The sequence below is a fragment of the Oncorhynchus masou genome, chromosome 24, assembly GCF_036934945.1.
Source record: "Oncorhynchus masou masou isolate Uvic2021 chromosome 24, UVic_Omas_1.1, whole genome shotgun sequence".
Lineage (NCBI taxonomy): Eukaryota > Metazoa > Chordata > Actinopteri > Salmoniformes > Salmonidae > Oncorhynchus > Oncorhynchus masou.
Window position 1 is genome coordinate 90,743,434 of NC_088235.1, and position 20,961 is coordinate 90,764,394.

Genomic DNA, 20,961 nt, shown 5'->3' on the forward strand with positions numbered 1-20,961 from the left:
GGAGAGAATGGGAGAAACTCCCATTCTGCAGAGAATGGGAGAAACTCTCCAAAAACAGGTGTGCCAAGCTTGTGGGGTCATATCCAAGAAGACTGTAGGCTATAATTGCTGCAAAAAGTGCTTCAACAAAGTACTGAGTAAAGGGTTCGAATACTTATGTAAATGTGATATCAGTTTTTATTTTTAATGAATTAACAAACATTTTTAAAACCTGTTTTTGCATTGTCATTATTGGGTATTGTGTGAATTGATGAGGGGAAAAAAAAAATACATTTTAGAATAACCTAACAAAATGTAGGGGTCTGAATACTTCCCGAAGGCACGCTATATGGAGGTTAACACCTCCACTTCCCTTACCTGTAGGGTTGAGAAGATTCTAAAAGAGAAGATCATGGAATGGCGGCCCCGCCACCCGACCCGCTGGAACCGCTACTGCACCTCCACCTTGCGCCACTTCCTGCCAAAGCTGGAGCTGAGTGGAGGGAGGGACGTGGCCGACGAGCACCGTCTAGAGTTACAGAGTTTACTAGGGGACTACAGGGTGAGTCTGGTCTGGGAGGGGTAGGGGAGAGGACAGTCTCTGGCTGGGAGGGACAGGGGAATGACGTAGTAGTCCTGACATGGAGCGGTCCATAAAACATCCAGTTCTTCAGATGAAATTATGAGCATTGCCTTTTGATGGTCATGGCACTAACATTTGTTATAATTAGGGGAGTTCTTCAGCCTCCCAGAATGTTAGCTCATGCTACGGAAAGAAACGGTTGATACACGACTGGATTTCCTTGGCTGTGGAACAGCCTCACTGACGGCCTCCATTTCCTCCTTTAACAGATTTCAGGATTCCCCCTGCATCTTCCATTCTCAGAGGTCCGGCCCATTATCGAGGCAGTCTACAGTACAGGCGTCCACAACGTGGAGGCGTCCAATGTGGAGTTTGCCCTGGCAGTTCATGTCCATGCCTACCCTAACAATGTCCTGTCTGTCTGGGTTTACCTGGCCTCACTCATCCGCACACGATAACTCCATTGCAGAGGTATAGACATGCTTGTTTTTCATAAATGCACTTTACAATATTGTTTACCTTTATGAAGAAACGTTTAGAGCACAGCTACCTTTTAGACTCCAGTACATATACATGCACAGGAATAATTCGATATTAAACTGATTATGGCAGTAGGCTGATTATGCAATAGTCATCTAAACACCTAACTCCTTATCTTAATCGGCATAATGTCAAAATCAAAGCCAGCAAACATCGATTAAAACATATATACACCTTAACGTGCATTCCAACATTTTAATCAAATTATATTAATCTGACTATCCACAATAATCACATTGTGTGCATGTAACCGTAATCTATTGATTTGGTATTGTCATTTAGTCTTGTATTTGAGTGTGATAGCTCTGGATGACACCGAGTTGGGTTTGTTTACCATTCCTATGGAATCACAATTACCTTAACTGTAGCTACCAAATCTGACAGTCTTGTGTTATGTGCAGTGTAATAACAGATTTTATCATAAACTTTAAACAAAATACCACATTTGTTTGAATCCTTTACCGCACACATACTGTATTTCACACTTTAAATCCAATATACTTTTATTGTTCATAACCAATAGAACTTCTCATGCAGATTGTTTGAACAAGCAAATAATGAGTCTCCAGAAGTTGTGCTATGTATAAAGACCAGCACTCAGTGGATCAGAGTAGTTGCTATTTCTCAAATCTGCTCCATTGTCATTCAACTGTATGTCTAGATCATTTTGTGAAGTAACTGGGAGAGCTTATGTGAATTTCAGTGCCCTTACCATTGATTCATTACACAATGACAAAGGGAAAATATTATCACAATCCAATGTTTCTAGCCACAAAGGAGAAAGATAAGAAGCATTATGAATGTAATTTTAGAGGTTGAAATCCAACATTTGGAATAAGGGTATTACCTGCAGACAAATACCACCATAACTCTATACCTGAAATGCCTGCCCACATCTGAGGCAATTCTAACAGTGATCTGGCCACCTGTCATCTCTAGAAGTGACATGATCAGTGTTCTCCAGATTCTTAAGTCACTGACGTTACACCCCATCTGCCACCATGCGAATCACCACTCCCAACATGTATCATGTGAAGAGAACTCACATCTCAACATTGAATTATCTGATGTTTCTAACTTCAATAAATCAACCAATTAAGACTTACAGCAATCAGAGATCTAAAACAAGGAAGTAGGAGCAGAGGTGGTGGACCTAGTCAAAAACTACAGGATACCTGGTTCAATTCACTACAGAAACAACAAGTACTTGATGGTCACATATAACATCTGCTTTTTGCAACTCAAATTAAAATGTTAAAGGAACACTTTCTCAATAAGGAACTAGAATTTACATGTGCAGATACTTCATACAGCCAACACCCAAATTTCTCTAAAGGATTACTTCCTAAAAACAGATGGAAATGTCATGAGTTTATTTTTGTATATCTACAAACTATTTTAAATGACAAAGTACAGAGATTGGTTTATTCCCAGGTGATTAAAGTGCAGATGAGGAACCATTGGGGGGGGGGGTTGTGGAGCTGGGTCAAAGGTCACTCTCCAGAGCGGCAGCACACCCTGAAGCCACACTGCAGGTTCTGGCAGCCGCTGGCCGTGTCAGCGTGAGGACCTGCAGAGTAACAGAACCGTTAGACCAGTCACTCATACAGTGGGCCAGTTACTGCTGTCCTTAAGAGGGGTCTCACACTTGCCAAGATAATCAGCGATCAAGCGGTTGACGTGTGTCCTTCAAACAGCAAGCATATCATCAGTTTGTTGTTCACCAATGTCAAAGCTTGCTAATAAGAGCTGCCCTCTTCCGATTGACTGTTGACCAATGTGGAGTCTCCTTATTTCATAGAAAATGACTGGTAGCTAGGTTGGTGATTTATCTCGCCTAGTGTGAGTCCCCAGTAATGTGGACATGTACCTATTGCCAAGTTGGACTTCTGTCCACGCTCTTGGTTCAGAAACAATGTTAAATGGTTTACACTAATACTATGGCGTAAAGCATTAAGTTGTAGTGTACACTGAATGCGTTTCTCTGACTACCTTAAAGCCCACTTACCTTCCACCTCATAAGATCAGCAGGGCTGTTACATAAGGAACTTACACTGGGAAACGAGCTGTACAGGTGAGATTCGGAACATTCATACTGGAATACAATCCACCACCAAAAGTCATCCATACAACTCGATATGATACATAATGCTCTTCCTACACATTTGTGCAACATTCAAGTGTATAACATTGCATCACTTAGTTCTATTTTTTGAGAGGTTATTTTCCCCTAATGTTGTAAACTAATGTGTACATTACCGTTGATGTTGTCGCAGTAGTAGAAGTGTTCATCATTGAGGGCAGGACAGGCTGACACCAGCTCCTGTAGCCCCACCTCAGTGATGAGGAGACATCCAGACAGGTTCAGATGCTCCAGGTGAGGAAGCCCTCCACGCTGAGACAGTGCCCTGAAACACACACATTGTATTATGGACATAATACACACACTCATTCCCTACTCAAAATCTATGTTAAAGCAATGTTTATATAGGTGGAATACATAATACAGAGGGGTCATAAGCAGTTTACCTCAAGCCCAGGTCTGTGACCTGATAGCATCCAGACAGGCTGAGGAACCTTAGTGAGCGCCGACCGTCTGACTGATCAGTTCTGTTGTCACACTCCAGGCACAACTGGCCCCCAGAGGAGCATTTAGTCCGAAACTCTGCCCCTGCACTGCCCCTGGTGGTGTGAGACTCATACTGCAGCCCTCCTAAAGTCCTCAGGGCCGTCTCACCAGTGCAGCAGGTGGAATGGCCACAGCCGGCCTCCCCAAGCCCATACTGCTGCTGCCTGTAGGCGGTGCTAAAGCCAGTCCTGAAGCCCGCCCTCCTTCTCCTACAGCAACACGACAACCCCCCTGGCTGAGTCTCCACAAAGCCCCGCACCTCAGGGGTAGACACTCCCCTGCGTCGGTTCCACTCCGCAGCATCCTCGATGTCAGCCAGCTCCAAGGGGTCCAGGACCCAGACCCTGGTGGGGCTGCAGGGGGCTCTGCCCAGTCTCCCTGGCCACTGCTTGAAGATCAGGACCTGCCGGCTGTGCCCAGTCGGATGGAGGCTGCGCTTGTCGAGACTGATGGGAGAAGGAGGGCTCTTCAGAAGCTTGGCTCGTCGGTCAGAGCAGGTGGGAGATGCCAGGTCCCCAAGACCCAGGGACAGCTTCTTCAGTGTGCGGTCAGTGATCTTCTCACAGCCTGAAAGGTCTAGGTGCTCCAGAGAGAGACATGCCCACAGAGATGACCAACTGACAGACAGAAGAGAAAAAATATATAATTAGAAAAGACAGACAAAATTATTTTAATAGTACATCACACCATGTAGTGTTCAGCATAATTGGTGTGGCACGGATGACATACCTGTCAAAGGCGGAGTCTGTGACATCAGTCTGAGTGAGGTCCAGGTGGGTGAGATTAGGACAGAGACTGAGGATCTGACGCACCTGCAGCAGCAGACACCCATATACATACAGATCATTAACCTACACTCTGCCATGTATAATCTATTCAGTCTCAAACATCCTTCATTCATATGCACCCAGTGTTTCTCAAGGCTCTGCTTTTTTGATGTTCTAGGCATATGATCATGAATATTCCTGGTCCATACCATCTTACTGGAGACCGTAGAGCTGTAGGCCAGAACGATGGACCTGACAGAGGAACCCACAGCTGGCAGAAGGTTCTGGATCATTCCATTCAGTAGCTTCTTCTCCCTCTGAGCAGCACTTATAGCCAAGGAGTCTTCACAAGATGCATCTAGACAAGGGAGAATGTGGATAGAAAAGAAGACCATTTTATAGAAGTTATATCCAAACAGTTCACCCAAATCTGTAAACACATATGTGTCACTTCAATCAAACTATGCATTCACTTGATCGTATCAGATGTACTCCTGACAAATGCATTAGACTGACTGGTAACTCACCAGACTCATCCACATCTGCATCCTCATCCCACTCCTGGTAGGCCTTGCCCTCATCCTGCAGACTTTTCACCCACTCCTCATCCGGCTCCTGGTTCAGATCATCTGGGGGACCGCGATAGTAATCCCCTGGGAAACAGACACAGAAGGCACACACTCAGCAACTGTTTTCTTAATGAGAAAGGTGTCAAAGGATTGTATTGGTATGGCAGTTTTTCTAGTGTTGACTGCTTTCCCATTGGAGGTGATAAAAGTATAAAAAGGTAAAGGTTGATCTTTGTACCTCTGGCCCAGCGTACAGGGTAGAGGTGTCTCCACAGAGAGCCGGTCTTGGCCAGGTCAGACCAGGCAGAGCACACCTGGCCACAGTGACACAGGTCCTCAGGGCCCAGGTAGCGGAACAGACACAGCAGGACCTCTGTGGGCAGCTGGGAGATGTGGGCGGAGCACAGCTCTTTCTCCAATTCTGAGGAATGATAATAAGCAGAGTTTTATAGTGTTCACACTGAATTTAAGTACAGTTCTTATAAGAGTTTAGAAGTGACGTGCTTCTCTACAGTTTACAGTAAATATAGACATCCAAGAATCATTGTTAGAACGCAGCAAACAGTGGGAAATGAGGCAGCAGCATTGTGATTCGGCGGTCCATAAAAATGTTTTTGGTAAGGGTTAGAGCCACGCCTCAAAGGAACATTTGGTTATGGGAAATTTGTGGTCAGTATTCATTTCCTAAACAAGTACTGACCACATCCTCCAATTCAGCATAGTTATGAGGAAGTTGGGATTTATGTTCTTGAAAGATATTAGGTAAAAGGATTGTGTAGGGAAAGATAGATAGTTAATACACATCTTTGTGATATCTACCCTAAGAAAGATAATGAAGGGGTCTGTCTGACTCACCATCATCAGTCTTCTCATGGTCAGCATACTTGAAGGCCTTATGCAGCTCCTCTGCCTGGCTCCACAGACTGAGCCCCTTCAGCACCTCTGCTGCACAGTTCCATCGCTGCTGGCTACTGTGCTGCGCTATCACCTGCTTCTTGATGTCTTTCAGCTCCTCATAAGTGAAGTACTGCATCAGCATGGGCTGGAACACCTGGATATACACATTCATTTGCATTACACACAAGCACATGCAAAACAATGCATTACTATAGAAAATACAGAAAGACCCACAGTTCTGAACATGTTATACAATCTGCCTCATCTAGGTGACATGTCCTTCGCATAGAGTTGATCAGGCTGTTGATAGTGGCCTGTGGAATGTTGTCCCACTCCACTTCAATGGCTGTGCAAAATTCCTGGATATTGGCGGGACCTGAAACAAGCTGTCGTACACACTGATCCAGAGCATCCCACACATGCTCAATGGGTGACATGCCTGGTGAGTATGCAGGCCATGAAAGAACTGGGACATTTTCAGATTCCAGGAATTGTGTACAGAGCCTTGCGACAAGGGGCTGTGCATTGTCATGCTGAAACATAAGGTGATGGCAGAGGATGAATGGCATGACAATGGACCTCAGGATCTCATCACGGTATCTCTGTGCATTCAAATTGCCATTGATAAAATGCAACTGTGTTCATTGTCCGTAGCTTAATGTCTGCCCATACCATAACCCCACCATGAGGCACTGTTCACAACATTGACACCAGAAACCGCTCGCCCACACGATGCCACTGCCATCTGCCCAGTACAGTTGAAACCGGGATTCATCCGTGAAGAGCACACTTCTCCAGCGTGCCATTGGCCATCCAGGGTGAGCATTTGCCCACATTAAATAAGTTATGACGCCGAACTGCAGTCAGCTTGTCGTCCTCACCTTGGTGAGGACGACAAGCACGCAAATGAGCTCACCTGAGACGGTTTCTGACAGTTTGTGCAGAAATTTTTCAGTTGTGCAAACCCAGTTTCATCATAAGCCATATGTGAAGGTCTTGGACTGGCGTGTTCACACGTCGTCTGAGGTTTGGAGGTCAGTTAGACATTTGTCAAATTCTCTAAAACAATTTGAGGCGGCTTATGGTAGAGAATTTAACATTTAATTCTCTGGCAACAGCTCTGGTAGACATTCCTGCAGTCGGCATGCCAATTGCATACTCCCTCAAAACTTGAGACACCCGTGGCATGTTGTGTGACAAAACCGCACATTTTAGAGTGGCCTTTTATTGTCCCCAGCCCAATGTGCACCTCTGTAATGATCATGCTGTTTAATAAGCTTCTTGATATGCTTGAATTATCTTGGCAAAGGTGAAATGCTCACTAACAAGGATGTAAACAACTAAGTGGGCAAAATTTGAGAGAAATAAGCTTCATGTGCGTACAAGAAAAAAATGAGGCTCATGAAAGATGGGACCAGCTTATGTTGCGTTTACGTTTTTGTTCAGTATAATATACACCATATTTTAGTCAGGCCTAAAGAAAAATAATGATATGACGAAAATGTATTTCAGAAAAACAGAATGAGTTGGCCTACTGTATGTTATCTGGCTATGATCCATGCCATAGGCTTGTTCATTTAGCTGCCATTATTTTATAATAAGAAGAATATAATTGAACTTAGCTGAATAAAATAGAAATTATATTTTTCCCATTCTGGAGCGAGTGAAGGGGCCATGTGGAGCGTAAAAGTGATCATTTAGAGTTATTTGGCAACTTTAGTTGGGAATAATACAAACCTTAGAATGTCTTAGAAATCAAAACATATATGGCCTGCATGACGCGACTATAAGCTATTGATGATTTGAGAAAGCTTGCACTCGTATTACTTAGAATGTATTTAGTGTTGTTTACACTGCTCCAAACAGGCAGAGAAATAATATTGTAATCTAACAACACCTGTTGGTCACATAATACTCACTAAGTCAAGTGTCTTCCACAGATCTGACATCGCCTTTCCATCCTGAGCAACCAGTAAACATCAGTTTGGAGGTTTTTTTTCACGTCTTCCACATCCACTTTGCTGTCGACATCATTACAGTGTTCAGAGTTTGTTATAACCAATTTATTGATGCGATTTTGATAGGCTATAGGTCAGGCCCTATTGGTCACATGCATGCGATGAATACATGTTTCACGTAAAGAAAGCAAGGGTTGAGGGAATAGGGAAATGAGGGATTTCGAAACAAGTAAAAAACTAAAATGGCTGAAGTGATGTTGCAGCTTCAGCACAGACAGCACAATAAATACTTTCTGTGATGTGGTGCCTTTTCACTGCAGTAGGGGGGACAGACAACGTTTGCCATGTTTCTGTCGATATTATGGAGTTAATTTGGAAAAAAGTTTGGCTTTGTAATGATTGAATTTTCGGGTTTTTTGTTTTTTAGCCAAATGTGATGAACAAAACGGAGCGATTTCTCCTACACAAATAATATTTTGGGAAAAACTGAACATTTGCTATCTAACTGAGAGTCTCCTCATTGAAAACATCCGAAGTTCTTCAAAGGTAAATGATTTTATTTGAATGCTTTTATTGTTTTTGTGAAAATGTTGCCTGCTGAATGCTAGGCTTAATGCTATGCTAGCTATCAATACTCTTACACAAATGCTGGTGTAGCTATGGTTGAAAAGCATATTTTGAAAATCTGAGATGACAGTGTTGTTAACAAAAGGCTAAGCTTGTGAGCCAATATATTTATTTCATTTGCGATTTTCATGAATAGTTAACGTTGCGTTATGGTTATGAGCTTGAGGCTATGATTACGCTCCCGGATACGGGATTGCTCGACGCTAGAGGTTAACACAGTGTGATTGAGCTCCCGATTAATTTTGTGTCTCTTAATTATTTAACCAAACAGTGTGCTTAAAGCATCAGACAAGCTCAGTGCATATGTAGGTGATTTTATTCAAACACATAGGGTGTGTCTATATATGAAAAAATAAGTTTCAACATTTCGACCAATTGATTGGTCTAAAGCACAGGACGACTCTCGGTCGACCAAGATTTTGTTTCGTCGGGGACAGCCCTGTTAAGAACACATTTCATTCCACACATCAACCACTGTTTGTGCACCGCCCTAATGGGACTCCCGATCACGGCCGGTTGTGACACAGCCCAGGATCAAACCCGGGTCTGTAGTGACGCCTCTAGCACTGAGATGCAGTGCCTTCGACTGCTGCGCCACTCGGGAGGCCCTGACAGGTAATATTCTAATATTCCACCCAAACTCTGTATGTCATGGGCTCTCCAACCCTGTTCCTGCAGCTAACCAGTGCTTAATTTAGGTACCAAGTGAAATCTGTTCGGGAACATCAATAGTAAAATGATTTCGCAACAAAACAAATTTCACTAAACTCTTGACAGCCCCTCTGCGAGCTCAAGAAAGGAATAAAGGAGAGAGCGGAGATGGAAACGCACAGTGATGAGATTCTGCATAGCTAACGGTAATGTCACCCGATTAATTATAAAAAGTCCTATTAACTAGGCTATTCAAAAATCAAATTCACTATAATTGTAGGCTAACTTTAAGTCATCCTGCACAATCAATGAACCAACAGCATTGCCTAGGTCTATACGTTATCTACCTGAATCATGGACAGAGATTTGGGAGAGTAGCATTAGGTAACCAGTCCATCCAGAATACATAATAATACAGTCCACAGATTTGTTTAATTTTGTAGTATAGGCTAGACCAATTATGTGCCAAAGACATCTTTTCTGATTTATGTTTCTATGCAATGTGTAATAGGCTGTAGGTTATCTATTGTATAACGGCATAATCATAACTTTAATTAATTGTTTTTCAGGCTTGGGCTCAAAAGCCTACACAAACTGTAATATGCTTATGTTTGTCTTGAATGAATCATCACCTTAGAAAGCGATGTCCATTTTGTTGTGTTAGGCTTTGAAACAACATCCACAATGACCATGTTTTACACTCAGTTTCAACCTCCTGTTGAACTTTTCTTCAAATTGATCGCCACAGTGACGTAAGTTTTAAAGCACAATACTACTTTGATGATAAGTGTCTGATGTGATTTTTGAATGCATTTGCATTGATATCAGAGTGGCTAGAGGAACAATAGAGCCCTGAGTACCAGACCATTAGAACCTGATGGAGGGACAATAGAGCCCTGAGTACCAGGCCATTAGGACCTAATGGTCATTAGCAAGTTGGGTACTACCAAAGCATGTCCAGAGTGCATAAGAAGAAATTACCGTAACACAATGGTCACATGGCATTTTACTGCGGTCATGACTAATGACTGTCAGTGTGGTGGTAATTCGGTCACTGCAACAGCCCTACTTGAAGGTATCCATTCATGGACATTACACTGGATCTACACTACTGTTCAAAAGGTTGGGGTCACTTAGAAATGTCCTTGTTTTTTGAATAAAAAAAAAAAATTCATTGTTCATTAAAATAGCATCAAATTGATCAGAAATGGCCTCCCGGGTGGCGCAGTGGTAAAGGGCGCTGTACTGCAGCGCCAGCTGTGCCATCAGAGACTCTGGGTTCACGCCCAGGCTTTGTCATAACCGGCCGCGACCGGGAGGTCCGTGGGGCGACCACAATTGGCCTAGCGTCGTCCGGGTTAGGGAGGGCTTGATCGGTAGGGATGTCCTTGTCTCATCGCGCACCAGCGACTCCTGTGGCGGGATGGGTGCAGTGCGCGATAACAAAGGTTGCCAGGTACACGGTGTTTCCTCCAGCACATTGGTGCGGCTGGCTTCCGGGTTGGATGTTGCGCTGTGTTAAGAAGCAGTGCGGCTGGTTGGGTTGTGTATCGGAGGACGCATGACTTTCAACCTTCGTCTCTCCCGAGCCCGTACGGGAGTTGTAGCGATGAGACAAGATAGTAGCTACTACAACAATTGGACACCACGAAATTGGGGCGAAAAGGGGGTACAAATTTATATAAAATTAAATTTTTTTTAAAAAAAATCAGAAATACTGTGTAGACATTGTTAATGTCAGCTTCATTAAAAATAACCGCAAAGCACCAGTCTCAACGTCAACAAATCTCAGACTGGTGAATAAAAATAAAATATTAAAGATGCGCAAAAGAACACAGACACTGGACAGAGAAACTGACTAGAAGGCCAGCATCCCGGAGTTGCCTCTTCACTGTTGACGTTGAGACTGGTGTTTTGCGGGTACTATTTAATGAAGCTACCAGTTGAGGACATGTGAGGCGTCCGTTTCTCAAACTAGACACTCTAAAGTACAGTACTTGTCCTTTAGCTCAGTTGTGCACCGGGTCCTCCCACTCCTCTTTCTATTCTGGTCAGAGTCAATTTGCACTGTTCTGTGAAGGGAGTAGTACGAAATCTTCAGTTTCTTGGCAATTTCTCACATGGAATAGCCTTAATTTCTCAGAACAAGAATAGACTGACGAGTTTCAGAAGAAAGTTATTTGTTTCTGGCCATTTTGAGCATGTAATCGAACCCACAAAATTAGGTTGCTCCAGTCCAGATACTCAACTAGTCTAAAGGCCAGTTTTATTGCTTCTTTCAAATCGGGACAACAGTTTGCAGCTGTGCTAACATAATTGCAAAAGGGTTTTCTAATGATCAGTTAGCCGTTTAAAATGATAAACTTGGATTAGCTAACACATGCCATTGGAACACAGGAGTGATGGTTGCTGATAATGGGCCTCTGTACGCCTATGTAGATATTCCATTAAAAAAACGTTTTTTTTTTTGTTTGTTTTTTTTTAAATCAGCCGTTTCCAGCTACAATAGTCATTTACAACATTAACAATGTCTACACTGTATTTCTGATCAAGTTGATGTTATTTTAAATGGACAAAAAATGTTATTTTCTTTCAAAAAGCAAAGACATTTCTAAGTGAACCCAAACTTTTGAACGGTAGTGTAACAAATATGTACACCGCTCAAAAAAATAAAGGGAACACTTCAACAACACAATGTAACTCCAAGCCAATCACACTTCTGTGAAATCAAACTGTCCACTTAGGAAGCAACACTAATTGACAATAAATTTCACATGCTGTTGTGCAATGGAATAGACAACAGGTGGAAATTATAGGCAATTAGCAAGACACCCCCAATAAAGGAGTGGTTCTGCATGTGGTGACCACAGACCACTTCTCAGTTCCTATGCTTCCTGGCTGATGTTTTGGTCACTTTTGAATACTGGTGGTGCTTTCACTCTAGTGGTAGCATGAGACGGAGTCTACAACCCACACAAGAGGCTCAGGTAGTGCAGCTCATCCAGGACGGAACATCAATGCGAGCTGTGGCAATAAGGTTTGCCGTGTCTGTCAGCGTAGTGTCCAGAGCTTGGAGGCGCTACCAGGAGACAGGCCATTACATCAGGAGACGTGGAGGAGGCCAACAGCCCAGCAGCAGGACCACTACCTCCGCCTTTGTGCAAGGAGGAGCAGGAGGAGCACTGCCAGAGCCCTGCAAAATGACCTCCAGCAGGCCACAAATGTGCATGTATCTGCTCAAACGGTCAGAAACAGACTCCATGAGGGTTGTATGCGGGCCCGACGTCCACAGGTGGGACGTTTGGCATTTGCCAGAGAACACCAAGATTGGCAAATTCGTCACTGGTGCCCTGTGCTCTTCACAGATGAAAGCAGGTTCACACTGAGCACATGTGACAGACATGACAGAGTCTGGAGACGTCATGGAGAACGTTCTGCTGCCTGCAACATCCTCCAACATGACCGGTTTGATGGTGGGTCAGTCATGGTGTGGGGTGGCATTTCTTTGGGGGGGGCCGCACAGCCCTCCATGTGCTCGCCAGAGGTAGCCTGACTGCCATTAGGTACCGAGATGAGATCCTCAGAACCCTTGTGAGACCATATGCTGGTGCGGTTGGCCCTCGGTTCCTCCTAATGCAAGACAATGCTAGACCTCATGTGTCTGGAGTGTGTCAGCAGTTCCTGCAAGAGGAAGGCATTGATGCTATGGACTGGCCCAGGTCTGGGAGACCATCCGCCACCTCATCAGGAGTATGCCCAGGCGTTGTAGGGAGGTCATACAGGCACGTGGAGGCCACACACACTACTGAGCCTCATTTTGACTTGTTTTAAGGACATTACATCAAAGTTGGATCAGCCTGTAGTGTGGTTTTCCACTTTAATTTTTGAGTGTGACTCTAAATCCAGACCTCCATGGGTTGATACATTTGATTTCCATTGATAATTTGTGTGATTTTGTTGTCAGCACAGTCAACTATGTAAAGAAAAAAGTATTTAATAAGAATATTTCATTCAGATCTAGGATGTGTTATTTTAGTGTTCCCTTTATTTTTTTGAGCAGTGTATTAATACTGTACACAGAAAGTCCTACATCAGAATACCCTACATATAAATTACTTGTAGATTATTATATCATACCTCTTCCTCCTCCTTCATATGGGGTAAGAAGTCCTGTGTGAATGCCTCAAGTCTTTCCTTCAGCTGCTGGGCATAGTTGAGCTGCTCATTTTCACTCTGCAAATATATCAAACATTACACATCAGACACAAACAACTGACTGTCATTCACTCCCCCTAAGAATGCCAGCAATCCTCCACTTCTGCCAAATCAATACTGTCAAACATACAAGAGTCAACAGACCAGCAAAACACTCAAATACTTTCCCTTGCAGGATAAGAAAATAAACATGTTTGAGGCTAAACTTGAAATACCCTCGATTTAACTGAGCAATGTTTTCCTCCAATTCATGCATTTCATCAACAAATCTGTACTCTCTAAACCAAAAAGCGTTCTAATGGCATTTACAAAAAATGTAACAAAGTCTTGTTTATGAGGTTTAATTAAAACATGATTTCCTCTCCTAGTTGAAGACTAAATCCCACTGCCCAAACAGTGGCATTTTCATTCGTTTTTTAGCAAACTGGGACTGGGACAGACTCCGGGTTCTCCTCAGGATATTTTTAACAAGGTGGTGCTGCTGAGGAACACCTGCAACTGCAATTTCCTGCAATCTAGAGCAACAAAAAAAATGCAACAAAAAGCATTTGAATTAGGCTACCTCTCTAAAAACATATTTTTTCTTTCTATAAACGATGTCCACAGGCCCATTTAATGCATGTTCTGCTTGGCACTCTCCACAAGCTACAAAATAAAGTACCTTCTAACACCGAACATATATATCATAATTGTATACAAGCAACATAATGCCAAGAACTCAAAAGATCTCTCAATTATTTTATTTCTGTTCAAAATGCATGCATCTACCATAGAATTGCTAACCATTTCTCTTTTCTGAATTGAGGCATATTGTTCAATTGTGTGTTGCGTTTAGAAATGCCAGTATCACTAAAGTAAAAAAGTGTTTAAAAGGTTACCAGGAAACCAATACCTTCTTCAACCAGACTGTTGTCATTGTAGTACATGGGCTTGCTCCTACCTAAATGTCTCTGATTTGGTCCTGCCGTACATACCTACACGTACGCTACGGTCACAAGACGCAGGCCTTCTAACTGTCCCTAGAATTTCTAAGCAAACAGCTGGAGGGTGGGCGTTCTCCTATACTCCATTTTTATGGAAAGGTCTGCCTACCCATGCAGACTCGGTCTCAACTTTTAAGTCTTTATTGAAGACTCATCTCTTCAGTAGGTCCTATGATTGAGTGTAATCTGGCCCAGGAGTGTGAAGTTGAACGCAAAGGCACTGGAGCAACGAACCGCCCTTGATGTCTCTGCCTGGCCGGTTCCCCTCTCTCCACTGGGATTCTCTGCCTCTAACCCCATTACAGGGGCTGAGTCACTGGCTTACTGGTGCTCTTCCATGCCGTCTCTAGGAGGGGTGCGTCACTGACGTGATCTTCCTGTCTGCGTTGGCGCCCCCCCTTGGGTTGTGCCGTGGCGGAGATCTTTGGGGCTATACTCAGCCTTGTCTTAGGATGGTAAGTTGGTGGTTGAAGATATCCCTTTAGTGATGTAGGGTAGAGGTCGACCGATTACGATTTTTCAACGCAGATACCGATTATTGAAGGACCCCCAAAAAAAGGCGATACCGATTAATCGGCCAATTTTTTTTACATTTGATTTGTAATAATGACAATTACAACAATACTGAATGAACACTTATTTTAACTTAATATGATACATCAATAAAATCAATTCAGCCTCAAATAAAGAATGAAACATGTTCAATTTGGTTTAAATCATGCAAAAACAAAGTGTTAGAGAAGAAAGTAAAAGTGCAATATGTGCCATGTAAGAAAGCTAACGTTTAAGTTCCTTAATCAGAACATGAGAACATATGAAAGCTGGTGGTTCCTTTTAACATGAGTCTTTTCAATATTCCCAGGTAAGAAGTTTGAAGTTGTAGTTATTATAGGAATTGTAGGACTATTTATCTCTATATCATTTGTATTTCATGAACCTTTGACTATTTGATGTTCTTATAGGCACTTTAGTATTGCCAGTGTAACAGTATAGCTTCCATCCCTCTCCTCGCCGCTACCTGGGCTCGAACCAGGAACACATCAACAACAGCCACCCTCGAAGCAGCGTTACCCATGCAGAGCAAGGAGAACAACTACTCCAAGTCTCAGAGCGAGTGACGTTTGAAATGCTATTAGCACACACCCCGCTAACTAGCTAGCCATTTCACATCGGTTTCACCAGCCTAATCTCGGGAGTTGATAGGCTTGAAGTCATAAACAGCTGCTGGCAAAACGCACGAAAGTGCTGTTTGAATGAATGCTTACGAGCCTGCTGGTGCCTACCATCGCTCAGTCAGACTGCTCTATCAAATCATAGACTTAATTATAACATAATAATACACAGAAATACGAGCCTTTGGTCATTAATATGGTCGAATCCGGAAACTATCATTTCGAAAACAAAATGTTTATTCTTTCAGTGAAATACAGAACCGTTACGTATTTAATCTAACGGATGGCATCCTTAAGTCTAAATATTGCTGCACAACCTTCAATGTTATGTCATATTTACGTAAAATTCTGGCATATTAGTTCGCAATGAGCCAGGCGGCCCAAACTGTTGCATATACCCTGACTCTGCGTGCAATGAACGCAAGAGAGGTGACACAATCTCACCTGGTTAATATTGCCTGCTAACCTTTCTTTTCACTAAATATGCAGGTTTAAAAATATATACTTCTGTGTATTGATTTAAAAAAAGGCATCGTTGTTTATGGTTAGGTACACATTGGAGCAACGACAGTCCTTTTTCGAGAATGCGCACCGCATCGATTATATGCAACGCAGGACACGCTAGATAAACTAGTAATATCATCAACCATGTGTAGTTATAACTAGTGAATATGATTGATTGCTTTTTATAAGATAAGTTTAATGCTAGCTAGCAATTTACCTTGGATTCTTACTGCATTTGCGTAACAGGCAGGCTCCTCGTGAGGCAGGTGGTTAGAGCGTTGGACTAGTTAACCGTAAGGTTGCAAGATTGAATCCCTGAACTGACAAGTTAAAATCTGCCCCTGAACAAGGCAGTTAACCCAACGTTCCGAGGCTGTCCTTGAACGTGTTCCGGGGGTATCGTCGGACAGGTCCACAGTGTCTCCTGACCCCTCCTGTCTCAGCCTCCAGTATTTATGCTGCAGTAGTTTATGTGTCAGGGGGCTAGGGTCAGTCTGTTATATCTAGAGTATTTCTCCTGTCTTGTCTTGTGTGTATTTAAGTATGCTCTCCAATTCTTTCTTTCTCTCTCTCAGAGGACCTGACCATGCCTCAGGACTACCTGGTCTGATGACTCCTTGCTGTCCCCAGTCCACCTGGCCTTGCTGCTGCTCCAGTTTCAACTGTTCTGCCTGCGGCTATGGAACCCTGACCTGTTCACCGGACGTGCTACCTGTCCCAGACCTGTTGTTTTCAACTCTCTAGAGACAGCAGGAACGGTAGAGATACTCTCAATGATCGACTATGAAAAGCCAACTGACATTTACTCCCTGAGGTGCTGACCTGCTGTACCCTCGACAACCACTGTGATTATTATTATTTGACCCTGCTGGTCATCTATGAACATTTGAACATCTTGGCCACGTTCTGATATAATCTACACCCGGCACAGCCAGAAGAGGACTGGCCACCCCTCATAGCCTGGTTCCTCTCTAGGTTTCTTCCCAGGTTCTGGACTTTCTAGGGAGTTTTTCCTTAGCCACTGTGCTTCTACACATGCATTGCTTGCTGTTTGGGGTTTTAGGCTGGGTTTCTGTACAGCACTTTGAGATATCAGCTGATGTAAGAAGGTCTTTATAAATAAATTTGATTAGTAATATTACATGCCTGTCTGTAGGATGAATCACTACAGTGATAGTCTACCATTTCATAAAAAGCATGACTCAATGGGACACAACACAAAGCCTCAAGGGCAACAGGGATTATTTGAGAGCCTTTTTCATAAATGTCATTATGTGAGTGTCAGTGCTTCTGCAGATATCATTAGTGGAGTCACCTTAACGCTTCTCAGCCCTTTCTCAAACAGGGACAACATCTCTGAGAGCTTGTTGTCGGAGTGTACATTATACACATTGCAGCTGCGCTGCTGCAACAGGCCGATGATGTACTCATTCTCAATCTGTTCATGCATCTTGAACTCCTTGAAGGTAGCACACAGCGACTGAAGAAATGAGCGGAAGTCATTGTTGTTGGAGAAGTTGGTCTGTGACAGCTGTGGTAGAATGGAGAAAAATAACATGTCAAAGTTACTCAGATAAACAAAACTATAAAGCTGTGTGTTGCTAATTCACAAAGTGTGTGTATGTTTGTACTGTAATATAATAATTTAGTGGGTACTTATTTGTCCTATTTAATACATATACAAGTGTGTATAAATGCTCATGGGTGAATTGGATATGTTTTTTTTTGCATATCCCAACTCTCTTTGAGACACCCCCAGCCAGGGTCTGCCATTATCATCTGCGACCCTGGAGCAATTAGATTTAAGTGCCTTGCTCAAGGGCACAGTGGGAGATTTTTTTACCTTGTCTCAGGGATTTGAACTAGCAACCTTTCGGTTACTGGCCCAACCTCCTAACCACTAAGCAGCCTACCACCTTTGTGTGTGTAAACTACAATATATTTATCTTGCGGACCTGAACACATAAGCAACATAATTGTGAACATGCCTGTATGAGAGGAACTTGGGCCAAAACAAGCCCCATAAAATGGAGGAAAGGTTGTGAGGAAGGATCAGTATTCACCAATTTCATTGTGTTTTGCTCATGCCAAGTTATGTGACATTAGGTAAAAGCTTGGGGGAAAATACAGTTAGCCACGGTACTGCGTAGTAAATAGCTGGCTAGCAGGGTTGGGGAGAACCAATAATTGCTATATACGCTAGATGACTAACAGGGGGCGCTGTTTTGAAGCGTCACATCTCCATTTTGGCACTCCCCCCAGTGTAATTTTTTATAAAGCTATAGAAGTGCATTTATTAACATATACAGTTGTTGTTGTCACATGTATTCTATTACAGATGCATAGTTTTTAATAAATACTAAATAAAATCATTATGTGAGCTAAATATGAGAAAATAAACATTTTCCCTAAAGTATATTTTTTTGGAAAGCTATGTTACTGTACCCATTATAAACAAAATACATGTTAAAACATTTAATTGAAATACTGTAGAAGTCCATTAATTCCTTCTGGGGAGTGCCAATATGGCCGACGGTGGCGTCAAAGTTTATTCCGTGCCATAGCAAGCATCAGCAATCCAGGGTTTTTATACATCACTGGGAATAACATGTAATCACAAACAAACGAACTATAATCAGTTACATTAGCCGCAAAAATACTGAAATCAAATTAGATACTTTAAAAAACGAAATAAGTACTGAATAGATTACTTTTAAAAATCCAGAAAAGATGTGAGAAAAAAAATACATTATGACACCTTTATGTTGACAACAATTCACCATTGAAAAAAAGCGCAAATGTATGTTTTGTTCCACTTGAGCGAGGCTCACCACAGTCCAAACTAAATGCGTTTGATTGATCATTTTAGTCTTCTTCTAATGCCTCATACGGGAAAAGTAAATCGTTAAATTACTGAGTTTGGGTATTCCAAAAATGACGTTACTGGTTACAATTTTGGACAGGTAACTAACGTTGGTAGCCAACTAACAGATTACACTAGAAGGTAATCTCCAACCCTGCTAGCACAACGTGTTGCATAACAACGTGACTCGCAAACTTCAAACTGGTTAATCCACGTAACTAACTAGCTAGAACTGTTTGCTATACAAGTTGGCAAAAGTATCATGTCATTGAAGTTGCTAGCCAGCTAACATGCTAGTTGAGACATTTCCCAACCAACGTTAGCCAGCGACGGACATAACTACTATGCCAAAAACACAACACCCATTTCTCCGACTAGCTAGCTAACCACTGCGTAACAAATAACAGGCAGCATGCTAGCTACATAGCTTACGTTATTTGGGCAAATTCATATTGCTTTATACAGACCTTCTCACAGTAAAGTCCCACCAACTGTTTCATTCGCCAGTGTGGCCCAGTGAAAACATCCACCTCGTCGGGGAAAGGAGCCATCTTCACTCCATAGAAACTAATCAGCACTGACTGAGTTGGTTCTTGCGTCGCGTATTAGATGCTAACTGGTTAGCTTAGCATTTGGGAAGTGATAATGGGCATGCGCACTCCTGTTTCTCCACGTACCAGACAGCGGGCGTCACAGACACCGGGAAAGTTGATCCTCCTCAACACTAAACGCCACTCCAGTTACAGTGTTTTCGGAAAATATTTAGACCTCTTCACCTTTTCCACATGTTGTTACATTACAGCCTTATTCTAAAATATATGTTTTTTAAATGGTGCAAATGTATTAAAAATAAAAAACGGAAATACCTTATTTACATAAGTATACAGACCCTTTGCTATGAGACTCGAAATTGAGCTCAGGTGTATCCTGTTTCCATTGATCATGTAGATGATTCGACAACTTTGGAATCCACTTGTTGTGAATTCAATTGATTGGTACATGATTTGGGAAGGCACACACCTGTCTATATACGGTCCCATTGTTGACAGTGTATGTCATAGCAAAAACCTAGCCATGAGGTAGAAGGCATTGTCAGTCGAGCTCTGAGACAGGATTGTGTCGAGGCACAGATCTGGGGAAAGGAAACCAAAAAATGTCTTCACCATTGAAGATACCAAAGAACACAGTGGCCTCCTAAATGGAAGAAGTTTGGAACCACCAAGACTCTACCTAGAGCCGGCCGCCTGGCCAAACTGAGCAATTGAGGGAGAAGGGCCTTTGTCAGGGAGGTGACCAAGAACCCAATGGTCACTCTGACAGAGCTCTAGAGTTTGTTTGTGGAAATGGGAGATCCTTCGGGAATTTATGGTAGAGTGGCTCGACGGATGCCACTCCTCAGTAAAATGCACATGACAGCCCGCTTAGAGTTTGCCAAAAGGCACATAAAGCACTCTCGAACCACGAGAAACAAGATTCTCTGGTCTGATGAAACCAAGATTGAACTCTTTGGCCTGAATGCCAAGCACCACATTTGTAGGAAACCAGGCAACACTCATCACCTGGCCAACATGCTATGGGGATGTTTTTCAGCAGCAGGGACTGGGAGACTAGTCAAGATTGAGGGAAAGATGAACAGAGCAAAGTACACAGAGATCCATTATGAAAACCTGCTCAGGACCTCAGACTGGGGCGAAGGTTCACAGGACAACGACCAACAGGACAACGACCATAAGCACACAGCCAAGACAACGCAGAAGTGGCTTCAGAACAAGTCTGAATATCCTTGATTGGCCCAACCAGAGCCTGGACTTGAACACAACCTAACATCTCTGGAGAGACCTGAAAATAGCTGTGCAGCGACATTCCCCATCCAACCTGACAGAACTTGAGCGGATTTGCAGAGAAGAATGGGAGAAATTCCCAAAATACAGGTGTGCCAAGCTTGTAGCATCATACCCAAGTAGACTTGAAGCTGTAATCGCTGCCAAAGGTGCTTCAAAAAAAAAGTACTGAGTAAAGGGTCT

General features: G+C 42.9%; 2 protein-coding genes across 4 annotated transcripts in view; one reads left to right on the forward strand and one right to left on the reverse strand.

Annotated features, from left to right (window-relative positions):
- Positions 1-1,539, forward strand: part of cc2d2a (coiled-coil and C2 domain containing 2A) — a 30,000-nt gene extending 28,461 nt beyond the window's left edge. For all 3 annotated transcript variants that reach the window (XM_064935558.1, XM_064935559.1, XM_064935560.1), the window contains 2 exons: positions 364-541; positions 832-1,539. In XM_064935558.1, coding sequence (XP_064791630.1) covers positions 364-541; positions 832-1,020 — 367 coding nt within the window. In that variant the 3' untranslated portion in view covers positions 1,021-1,539. The remainder of the gene's footprint in view (positions 1-363; positions 542-831) is intronic.
- Positions 1,540-1,587: 48 nt separating this feature from the next.
- LOC135512986 (F-box/LRR-repeat protein 5) lies at positions 1,588-19,577 on the reverse strand. Its single transcript, XM_064935561.1, has 11 exons — positions 19,405-19,577; positions 17,390-17,605; positions 13,338-13,433; positions 5,923-6,118; positions 5,306-5,488; positions 5,026-5,151; positions 4,708-4,856; positions 4,461-4,543; positions 3,632-4,348; positions 3,362-3,510; positions 1,588-2,672 (listed from the first exon to the last, which is right to left on the reverse strand). Exons 1-11 carry the CDS (start codon positions 19,486-19,488, stop codon positions 2,596-2,598), a joined length of 2,076 nt encoding a protein of 691 aa, XP_064791633.1. The 5' UTR covers positions 19,489-19,577; the 3' UTR covers positions 1,588-2,595.
- Between the last annotated feature and the right edge of the window lie 1,384 nt (positions 19,578-20,961).

Excerpts from the sequence above, each read along its gene's own strand:
- LOC135512986 (XM_064935561.1), bottom strand. The coding sequence starts at position 19,488 with ATGGCTCCTTTCCCCGACGAGGTGGATGTTTTCACTGGGCCACACTGG. Across the intron at positions 5,489-5,922 it reads CCATGAGAAGACTGATGATG|AATTGGAGAAAGAGCTGTGC; the intron begins GTGAGTCAGACA and ends ATCATTCCTCAG. Across the intron at positions 4,857-5,025 it reads TGCAGATGTGGATGAGTCTG|ATGCATCTTGTGAAGACTCC; the intron begins GTGAGTTACCAG and ends TCCCTTGTCTAG.